Raw genomic sequence first — 12,079 nt, 5'->3', positions numbered from 1 at the left:
AGCAGTCGAACATCACCAAATCAAATTTGATGGAAGTCGTAGATTTTCTCGCGCATGCAGACGTGAATACACCGCGGGTCTTCGCACTTCGTGCCTGGCAGGAAAACCATTTTCTCCCTCTATTTTTCATCATAATTAAACGTTCCAGTGGGTCTCCAATCACCCATTTTCAGCCCTGTCGGCTGAAAACATGTATTGTTGATGTTGGTAGGGCTTTACACGTGTTCCACTCGTCCGAACAATACTGTATTGTTTCGAGCGGTGAAGTGTCAGTGATTGACGGCCCAGGTACGGGAGACGCAGGTGCAGGCGCCGCTGAGTCTCCGCAAAGTGGCATTACAGGTGGGCCGGAGACATTTCCAGTTGAGTAATTTTTTTACTTTAAAGCTACACTGTCCCCTTTGACGAATGTATGAGAGCTTCTGTGTAACTCTCCATCAGAATTATCGTTTGGTGAGAGAAGAGAATTGAGCCGATATAGTCCATGATATAGTCGACTATGTTCCTCTGGCAGATTCGTAAATGATAGATAACAAAATGTTTATCAGAATCGCATGTTATCCTAATTTAATGGTAAAGTATACCGGACTAATAGGGCCTGCAATTAAAACAACATTTAGCTTGAGGGAGAATAATTTTCTGTCTGATACCCAATCTATTGAACTTCGTTCAAGTAGATTGCTTTCATCCGTGAAAAAATTAAGCTCTTTCCAGATTTTCACAAAAACATTGTTTTCTTAAGGACATTAAGATCATTCAGTTTTCGAAAACTGTTTTCATGAACAATATATACGGTAGATGTGTTAAAAAAGACACGGGGAGCGTTTCATAAAAGGTCTTGTCAGATGTTTTATCAGACAAGTCCTGTTTCATCCGACAGTTACCATAGGAACTGTTGTCCTCAGCCGATCAAAATCAAGGAAAGTTTTCAGATCTGATAACTTGTCGGACAAAAATGTTGACGAAACACTCCCAAGATAAGAGAAAGGTTCACGATGAATTGAAAAATATGACAGAACTACACTGATTGGTTCCTGGTAAGTATCTTGAACAAAGTGCACAAGCAACAATGATTTTGATTGGTCATTAGCAATTAGCGATTGATCGCAAACCGTTGTTACGGAACCCAGATCTGTACTAGGGAAAAGGCGCCAAAGTAAAAAAAAAAAAAAAAAGATGGATGAGCGGAGTGCAACTTTAACCATGCAGGTGTACCCGTCTGTGGGCCTGACAGGAAAGTGGGAAAATAAATTGAAAAGAAAGCACATCGAAGTTTTGAGGAAAAAAACCCCCGACAAATCGAGTGATGAAAAGAGTAAAAACCAAGGTCCTTTTGATGTATCAACACACGTCAAACAAATTACCTTTAACTGTACGATAAACAATGAAATCTTCAAACTTGATAGGCGATGGGCCGTGAATAGCCGCAATAACAACATAATGTATGCTCCTCCCCCTTCTCTTCCCCCTCTCTCTTATTTTTTCTATCTTCTTTCTTACTTTTTCATTTCTTCTTACCTTCCACCCTTCCTTATTCTGACAATTTCTTTTTCTCCTTTTTTTTCCTCATCTATTTCGAACCCTCACGTGGTCTTTTCGTGATTGTTTTATAATAACCACCATTAAAGGAGTCAATACTCAGAATTCGAATGTCGGTGCCGTAAGAATATAAAAATAAATTAGACAAAACTTCATATTCCATCCCTCCATCTCATTAAAAAACATCAACAAAGCAACCTTCAAAATATTCTATTTCCTCTTCTCTTTCTTTTTCTACCACACCTGTACGCTCCAGACTCCTCCCTCGCTCTTTCGTTTCTCATTTCCATATGAATGGCGCTCTATCCAGGGGCGTCTTTTCGTCCACCAGCACAGATTGGCTACCCCCCATTCGTTTAAATACCCCCATCCTCCGCGCACCCCCGGAGCATATCGTCTTTGGTCTTCTGGTAGCTGTTATATCTCATTGCATCTCCACCACCTGCCGCTCTGACTTCACAACTGCTACCACCAAGAAGGACCGGAAGAAGATCGAAAAAGAACATTAAAAATCTATATAGATTTGACTGGAGTAAAATAGCAACAAATCTCGAAAGAACGCTTTTATAGCTGCTGTTTTTTTTGTCAATGAAATGTCTCGTTTGGTTTTCTAACCAGTTTTGAGGAATATAATGCGGTGACGTTGAAATCTTCAAGGCGATTGTTTTTTTTTCTTGTGACTTTACGTCGTACTGGTTTCAGAATCTGGTAGTACGAAATGGTTTGAAACTTCGATTGTTCATTAGACGAAAGCGAAACTGTCAATTCAAGAACCTGCTTTTAAAAGGGTTTATTAATCATTTTGAATACCGATTTAACATTTTCTTCTTGTGTTACAAGAAAGCGAACATTGACAAGTTAGTGACTAACATTATTTTCGATTTAAAGAGAGATTTTGTTTCCTTTCTCGTATCGGCGCCCCGAAAGTCATCTCCAAGCTTGCCAATTAATTACCAGGAGAGAACGAAATATGGGATTTCATTCGGTTTGCTTTGTATTCATCTGTTTGGCATTCGTGGCCAACGCCTTCCCATACGACCAGGAAGCAGCTGCTAGAATATCACCTTACGTACCGGATGTCGATTCCGCGCCCCAAAGACAGCAGGAGGAAACGGTAGGCTCGATGGAGGCCAACGAACTCCTGCAAATCTTGGGTTTAAGCAAGGAACCAATTTCGTTACCAACTAGGGAGTCTACATCGCTGTCATCTTCGTCGTCGTCATCGGAGAGGAACCACTTCGCCCACCCGTTCATGGTCAACCTTTACAACTCCCTGGTAGATCCGATGTCGGGATTGACGTTTGGGCGAAGACCATACAATGCCACGAAGATAAGAGCCGTGCCTGAAGCAGGTGAGTAGGTGATACTGTCCTTTGAAGCACCGAGAATATCATTCTGTAGATACTTAAAGTGTACAAAATAAATTGGGTATGATAAAGTGTAAGATTTAATACCCCCTCCCCCTATATGTGACTCACATGGAAAAAATTCCGAAGACTTTTAATGTTATTAAACCATGACTCCAATTTACCACAACATCTTGGTAACCAATAAACATGTTAAAAGCTCGTTCCCTTTCTATGCATCCACGTGGCGTTCTGTTGAAAAAAGAGGAAAGGTGTTTCATCAGCGGTAGGAGGTATCTCAAAGTTGACCGGTTGGAATTCATATTCTAGATTGTGAATTATTTTGTTGATATCTTATAATATCATTTCGCACTAAAGACTATATTTAGAGGAACACACATAAAACGCGAAAAACTCAACAGCAACATCGAAGGAAAGGATAAAGAGGGAGAAAGGTGAGAGAGGGAAAGGGAACGGCGAGGTAGAGAGACATATACAGACATTCATGTTATAAATCTTCCCCAGGGTTGTCTACATCATGTACATGCTGCTGCTTATAGCGTGGGGGTCCACACTAAAACAATGATTGATCTAGAAGGCTTTTAAAACAGACTACAGCTAAACCCACAAGAAATGAAAAGAATAAGTCATCCAACGAAACGTTTGGATACAGTCAATCTAAGCACCTGTCAGATTTAGAAATAGTTTCCAAACGCCAAGCCGATGAGTAATTTTGGCAGGCAGGGTTTTCACACATGTTGTAGCATCTGCCGGATGGCGTTGCGCCGAGCCAGTCGTCCTGTCTCGGTGCTGCAGTAGAGTCACGGATCGACAACACTGTGGCAGGGACCGATCCGTGGTTGTCTGCCCCACTAATTAGACCTTAATCATCGCAGAAACTTTCGTGATTCGAAGAGAATCACACATGTCGAAGTAAAGTAACAAAAACGGATAGAAGGGTAACATACATGGATTTGGCATCTGTCATAAGTTTGACAATCAACCCCCCCCCCAAAAAAAAAATCAACCAATACGGAAAGAAAAACGTTTTATTGGATCAGATAAATTTTCTTTTTATGACGGAATATAAACAGGTTAGATTAAGAATAATGAGTATACTATTTCCTCTTATACTTACTGAGATACTATAATATATATATATACATATATATATATATATATATATATATATATTGTTCTACCATTGTTCTCTTCATCCATTTTTTTACAATATTTAATAAAAAAAGAGTTGCCAAAAAGCTGTTGTATATGTAAAGCTTTTCACATTTGTATTTCTTCTCTCATACGTGTACTGTATCAAAGCAATAGCTTTGATCCAGCTGAGGCATGGCGGCTTGTCATTGTTCAAAACTCACCTTCACCCGACAAAGGAAAATATAATTGGTATAGTGTCGAAAATCTGTCTATCTGACGGTCAATCGGATCGGGCTCAGTCGAGCCACTAACCCGTCTCTGTGGTCTAGTGGTTAAGGCACCGGCGTTCAAAGCTGGGGGCCCGGGTTCGATTCCCGGCAGAGACATTTTTTCGGCATCACCAATTTTTCCAAAGGGTAGATAGCTCTGGGGAACCTTGATTTAAGCTACGCCTACCATTGTTCTCTTCATCCATTTCTTTACAATATATATATATATATATATATATATAATGGAGATTCGAGATGTTCTTGAAATTGAGGGGGATCGGATCGATATTTTTTTGTGTGACATACATTCTCCCGAATATGCTAAATGATGCAAACACGAGTCGAGATAATATCAAAAGGAAGTATTTGTCTTATTTTAGTTAGAAAATATAATGAAAATACACACATATGCATATTTTTTTTATATAACAGCAATAAACAGAAGAGTTTCCGCTTTTCTTGTTCAAGAATAAATGGTTTGAGAAAGGTCACAAAACTGCCTAAAAGCTTGCCAACTAAATCAAATATTATCAAAGCCTTTAACATAGACGTTGACACCCAAACGTGGACATGGACATGATGGAAGCCAAAAATCTTCAACAAAAATGACAAATATATGACCGCAAAGATATTTTTTTTAATCTCAGTAACAATTTGATTTAAAAGAATCAATTCAAACACGTATTAGTTGGCTGTTGTCAGACAAAATGCAGTTGGTTTTATTTGATTACAATCTTGACGCTTTCGTTGTCATTTTCCCCCCATATTTTTTTTATTATCATGATCATTGTTCGTTAAATATTATTTCATATTTAGTTTTCAATATTTCATGTATTCCATTCTCTTTTCTTTACTTTCTGTCAATGTTTAAATCTTTCGTCTCATTCTTGTTTAAATGTCAATTCCTTCCCCAACATACCATTTTCAGTCATAGGAAAAGATACTTTCTTTGTTATCAATCTGTTTACAAGAATATGTGTCTTCTTTAGATTCAGTAGTTTCTTTTCAACGTAGACTATTTGCTTTCGACTTTGTATAGTGGAGCACATTAATATTATACAGTGACCATTGGTCATGTTAAGAATATTTCGAAATTATTGTTGTGTATTACGTGACTACTCGATGTAATATTGACGAAGCTGTCCATGGTTACACTGGCGTACAGAGGGGGGGGGGGGTGGGGGTAGATGGTAGATAGGGGATGCCCCGCCCCACGGTTGCAAATGTGAAAATTGAGGGGATGTATATTCGTTGGATATCTAAGAAGCGTAAATGGGCATTGAATTTGAACAGGTGCAGTGGCGTACGGGGGGCCAATTTGCCCGCCAAAAAAAAATTGACAAGCAAAAAAAGGGTCTTCAACCACAAATAAAGGATTTCGTACCAGAAAAAAAATGACAAGCAAAATTAAAAAGGTCTTCAAGTTCAAAAAAAGGGGGCCACTTGTGGCTCGTAAGGGCTCAGTTGTGACTCGTCGGGGGAAGGGTTGGGCACGGGTACGTCCCTTGAATGAGTTGTGATTCGTCAGGGGGGCAGTCTGCTCCCCTGCTCCCCCCTTAGGTACGCTAGTGAACAGGTGTCATGATCAATGGTCTTTCTCACCCCACCCCCCTCTCCCCTTCCTCCCTCCTTCCATCGCAGGCCGAGGTGGTCGACTGAGCTTCCATTTTAATCTATCTCTTGTGGAATCGAATGTGGCCCTCCTCCAAGCTGAATTTCATCTCTACCGCATAAGACCCCGATGGACTGCATCTCAAGATACAAGAAGACCAAACTACTTTCAGGTAACCATGACAACTTAAGGCATATTCTACAAACGTGAAACAATCTATGTAGTGTATAGGGCCTACACCAAGTTAGTTTATCCAATGAAATTCATGTTTTTGTGCTATTTACGAGGGGTGACCGTCACTCTGAGCCACCGGACATGGTGGCTCAGTGGTAGAGCGTCCGCCTCATGAACGGGAGGTCGTGGGTTCGATCCCCGGCCGAGTCATACCAAAGACTTATAAAAATGGGACCTTCTGCCTTCTTGCTAGACGCTCAGCATTTAGAACGGAGAAGGGTAATAATAACATATTATGTTATGCAGGACCCGCTGGAAGAACAGCTTACAGCTGAGAGTGGCTACCCTGGGTAAATAAGAGTTATTATTATTATTTTGTATACACTTGTACCAGCCCTTCAGACAAAAATCTAACAAGTTCTCGGGTTATAAAGAACAACCATCGAAATATGTGTTTGAATGTTGAAATGTAATACCATCTGATTTAACCGATTCCTGGGGTTTTCTATTCAGACTTCACAGATAAAGGCGAAACTCTCTAATCACCTGTAACTAACGAATTGTCAACATCAATGTGGTCTTGTTGGACAAATGTCAGTGATATTTCTAAAGTAAAAAAATCCCAAATTAATGACAATATGGAAGTCTTCTATTTGGAGAAAATGCTAAATTTTGAAGAAAGCGAAAAAGAAAGCATACGAAATGCAAGCATGACAATCCCTTCCCTTTCTCCGAATAAAAAAAAAATCTTTAAAATATTTTGGCTATCATTTGGACAATCACGAACATCCATTTAAAACCAGAGCATTGCTATTATAGTCATTATACATTGCTCAGAATATGAATATATTGAGAAAGAAATAATACAATACCCCCTCCTCGTTCACAACGCATAATTTATTGGATGCTGTAATTTTGGAATCTCTGAGGTGTGTTGAAACAAAAGGCATTTTGTCGCCTGACCCAAAAGGTTTTGACCTAGTCATTCCGACTCCTGGTTGGCCTGATTTTATTGCTTAAAGGGTTTAAATAACACAGCAAAAACTGTGGTGTTAACCAGTGTACATAGAGGACCACACCAGTTATTTTACACCGGTGTTAAATTGGTTGTGTTAGTTTTACACCTATAGGTGTTATTACAACACCTATGGTTGTTACATTTACACTCTATGGTGTTATGTTCAATCTCTAGGGTGTTATTTTAACACCTCAGGGTGTGGTCCTCTATTAACACCAATTGGTGTCAGTTTTAACACCACAGTTTTTACAGTGAAGGGTAGTTCAATCATAGACTGGATCATCTTAGGTGAATGCTTCTCATCTTAAACACCAAATTTAAAGGAATCTCCAAATTTTATTCGCGAAATCCCGCTCACTTCTTTAAAATAATGATAATAATAATAATAAGATATACCGGGAATCCGGCAGGAATCTAATTTTTCCATCAACGAAAATCTGCAAATATTGTAAATATTCCTCTAATTTTGATAAATTTAAGAAGTTTAATTTCAGAGCAAATTTTATTTGAATCTCTGATTATTATAATAACAAAAAAAGCTTGATTCCGACATTTTAAAGCAGTTATGAATGCGACCAGACATTATTAGGGGTATATTATGGATTATTCCAAACGTTACAATTTTTGCCCCCCCCCTCGCTATAATATTCGTGGACGGAATAAGTAGGGGAACAGCATACAGGAAAACATCTTAACCATGATAACAAAGGTTACTTAATGAATGTTTTTTTTAATTTGCTTTTTGTAAGAGTTTCCTCGACAACGTGAAAACATCTTTCCAAGCGCACAAACGATATAAATTAAAGCATTTAGGATGACACTCCCCAAAAAATGTCGAGGACACAATCATGTCGACGATCACCCCCGGCAATATGACCAGACGAAAATAATAAATTATCGATCTATTTTACATTTTTCAAATCTACACGGACTGTCGACCTGAATGAAATCCGAATTCCTTGTTTAAAAGATGCATCAAAAGAAGATCTCCCAGGACGTGACTCGCTAGCGAGAAGTAAATTCCCTAAAGATCCGAGCCTTCGAGAGAGATCGGAATGCTTTTTAAACCATTGATGAAGACTTATAAGGGTTTGGGAGGCCTGCATCCCCTCGAAAATTCAAAATGATAAATATTTACCTTGTTTACAGTGTCAGAAACTGCACCTGATGGATGCAAACCTGGCGGAAATGAAATGATTGATTGGGTATGTCTAAAGGAAACTGTAGTTAGGATCTTTCTTTGTCTTTTGAAGGAGAGATTGTAGAGGGGGCGGAGAGGCCGCGGGGGAGGGGGGCTGGGGGCCGAGAGTGAAGTAGATGGTGCGGTTTGACACGTACAACCAACATTTTTGTTATTTATGCATTTGAATGAATTATCTTTTTTTTTTCTTTTCTCTTTCTGCTATTGATTCTTTTTTCTTATCTCTCTTTCACGTGTATTTTTCATTCTTTTTTCCTTCTTGCTTTCTTTCTTTCCTTCCTTCCTTCCTTCCTTCCTCCCTTCCTTCCTTCCTTCCTTCCTTCCTCCCTTCCTCCCTGCCTTTCTTACCTACTATCTTTCTTTCTTAATTCATCATTTGAAAAATTTTCTCTTTAAAAATTTTCTTCATGTGTGGCCGTCTCATCTTTATCGCTCGTTTGTTTCTTCTTTTTTTTTCTTTGGCTACCCTCATTCCACCAAACCTTTGTATTTATTTTGCTTGCCTTGCTCATCTTTATTTCCCATTCTTAATCGAAACGTTGGTTTGGTTTTGTAGTAATGGGTTGACAATAATATAGCAATACTCTGCAAACATTTCGACGTTGGAAAATATCACCCAATCACCGTTTTCCAACATAGCTGTAAATGTTACCTGAGCGCGTTGTATATTCCAGTTAGAAATATCCCTCCCTAATTCAAATTTCCCTCTTTTTCTACATTATTTTGTGTCAATCGATAAACAGGTCCACGTCTACCAACTCAAATCATCTGACACGTCGTCGTTGGAGGGCGCCAAACTAGTTGGATTGAGGCTGATGTCTGCCAAAGGAACTGGATGGGAAGTGTTCAATATTCGTGACAGTAAGTTGTTAAGTAAAAATAAAAGGCAATATATCAAGAGGTGACTTATTCTAACGCAACACTGTTACATCGCTGTATTCGAAAAAAAAAATCAGACTGCATTGCGATATATAAATGTATAATACGTATTTTTTTTACCTGTAGGTTGTACGGGGTAAACGAGAAAAAGTCACAATCTAGGGTGATTTCATTAGAATTCATATATGATTAATTCTTAATTGTAAAGTACATAGGTGTCATGCTGGAAAAGAAATAGCTTACGGCCAGAAATCGTTTCAAGTGGCGAAAATGAAAATTTCTGAGGCAAGATTCGCATGTTAAGTGGCATTGACACGAATCATCATTATTTGATAATTACGTTACACACACTTGTACTTTATTTCCTTATTTCTTTTATAGCTGTTCAAGAATGGCTGAACAATAAGACTTCCAACTTTGGGCTCTACATCACTGTGACGTCACTCTCTGGCCAGCCTCTCCCCGACAACATGCTTCGGTTTGCGAAGAAAGCACGCCATGACAACGGTCGTCAACCAATACTCGTGCTTTTCACACAAGGTTGGTGTATGTCACGTGACCAAATATCGATTGCATTGGTAACAATCATAATTATTCCATCTGATGACTGTAATTTCCCTTACTTCTACTATGACATCGGCGTTGATAATGATGATGACGGTGATGACGAAGACGATGATTTCGTCGTGTAATCACGCTAGATTTCCTTCTATTAGGGTACTGAGCTAGAAATATGTATTTTTAGTTTAATGGACATTGGTCGTATTATCCAACAGCACGCTCTCGAATATCGGGCCTTATTGCTTTTGAATTTCGCCATGTACCAGTACACACACAAAAAGCTTTTATTATTTTTTTTTACAGAGAGTCTGGATCGGAAAAACGGAAAAAGAAACATCTCCGACCACAACGATGACGAATCGCCTCCTCCTGCCCTTTCAACAATGGCATTTCACCATGGACCAAGTTCTTCAGAACTCCAACGCCGAAAGCGCTCATTGGCTAAACATCGAGCTTACGTCCAGGATTTAGACCAATCAGAAAACACAACACGGTCGGGAGGTTGTCTCCGAAAGAACATGTATGTAAGCTTCGAAGCGATCGGTTGGTCGCCTTGGATAATCGCCCCCAAGGGATACGACGCGTACAGGTGCAACGGTGGGTGCCCGCTCAATTCGAAATCGACGGAGGACGAAACGTGGTCCAACCATGCTAAAGTAAAGGCAATCATGACCAGGAGGAAGCGAGGGGTGTCACCCCCGTGCTGTGTCCCATCAGAGTTCCACCCACTTGGTCTTGCAATTCTTTACCTTGAACCTGAAACGAGAAACATTGTACTGACAGAACTCCCGGATATGATTGTGGCAAAATGTGGATGTCGTTGAGCCAAATTTATACATATTCAAAAACAATAAAAACATTTTATAACCGGTCGAAGTCCCACCAGCCAGCACCTCTCCCTGAAAGACGATACGAGTATAACTTTGACGAAATATATATACTTAAATAGATTTTGAGAAATCAGGGTGTAGCAACAAACATGGTGGATAAAAAAATGAAGATTTGTATTAGCAGTTGAAATCCAAATGAATATCTTTAATCATACTTCTTATCAAGATAAACTTAGGACTTTACGATGCAGCAAAAAAAAAACTGTCCACGCAATTAACTAGAAGCCAACTGAGTGTACATGCCAAATCCTGTACTTACAATGTAAAACATATTTCTTGCAAGCAGGATAATCTTGGTCTGTAAAACCGCATTCTGTAAGGGGGCTTTAAATTCCTTATCTTTGACGCAGAATTTATTTATTTTTTTTTGGGGGGGGGGGATAAGGCATGTCCCGGAGCCATGTATAAGGTAGTCTACTCTGCGTCGCCAATCATTTCACAACCGTTTTCATGCATATTTTAGGTCTGTGCCAAATACACAGCGCGGCAAGTTTGATGGCACCGTCATAGTCAGTACTTTAAGTTCTTTGTCAATTTGCGTTACGTTGCAAACACTGATAACCCGTCTAAGGGAGTGATGCAAGAAAATATTTGCAATCAATCATAAAAATATTCTGTTGCAATTTCACAATTGATTGATCACTTTTAACTATAGCAAATCAGACTACATTTTTTTTGTTTCCTGGAGCAAATTAGCAATCAGTCGCACTTGCAATTATTAATTGCATGGCATATGCTTGATTTCGGGAACAAAAATCGACTTGCGATTGATCGCAAGTTTCTTGCAACGCCCCATAAGATAGTATGAGGGGGAGATCAGTGGTTGCAACTTGTGAAATATGATACCAACAAGAGTGTTGTGGACGCGGAATAAGCACGTACGTCATAGGGGAGAAAAGAATCCGTGTCATGAGCTCGGTTGTAAAACAAAACCCTCCCTATTTACATATCCATGTGCATGATGGAGAGAATCAACGCTGTTTTTTGTGTGAATGATGCCACGAAAGCCAGTAAGATGGAGTGCGGTAGCGTTCTACGTGAATAAGAAGGGTGTATTTGATTGGGTTGGTCTGTGCGCGCAAGTCATAAATCATAAAAAACGTTCTAGAGAAGACAACCAATAGCGCCGCTTGGCACTTATTCAGTACTTTGACATCGTTCATATCTGTACATTTATTATGAACAGTAATTTTGAAACGCGCACCGGGAACGCGCTTAATGTTGTAAATACAAGCTTTCTCATTGAGTTTGACATGGTGGCTATATTATACTGAAACGACTCGAACCATGTCTTTTCTGATGACTTAAAACAATAGTTATTTTTAACTCTGTGCTACTAAAGCTCACTATATTGACAATTTATCACTACGTATGTGACTAATAATTTAGCGGGGTACCTCTATCTGGCATTTCGTATCTATACGTTGGTATGATG

General features: G+C 39.3%; 1 protein-coding gene across 1 annotated transcript; it reads left to right on the top strand.

Annotated features, from left to right (window-relative positions):
* The first annotated feature begins 1,898 nt into the window (after positions 1-1,898).
* LOC121432040 (bone morphogenetic protein 2-like) lies at positions 1,899-12,079 on the top strand. The gene is made up of 5 exons (XM_041629859.1): positions 1,899-2,891; positions 5,951-6,093; positions 9,058-9,175; positions 9,575-9,733; positions 10,058-12,079. Exons 1-5 carry the CDS (start codon positions 2,510-2,512, stop codon positions 10,576-10,578), a joined length of 1,323 nt encoding a protein of 440 aa, XP_041485793.1. The 5' UTR covers positions 1,899-2,509; the 3' UTR covers positions 10,579-12,079.

The sequence above is a fragment of the Lytechinus variegatus genome, chromosome 18, assembly GCF_018143015.1.
Source record: "Lytechinus variegatus isolate NC3 chromosome 18, Lvar_3.0, whole genome shotgun sequence".
In the NCBI taxonomy this organism is placed as follows: domain Eukaryota; kingdom Metazoa; phylum Echinodermata; class Echinoidea; order Temnopleuroida; family Toxopneustidae; genus Lytechinus; species Lytechinus variegatus.
Note: the sequence above shows the minus strand (reverse complement) of the source record. Positions and strands in the feature narration are given on the sequence as shown.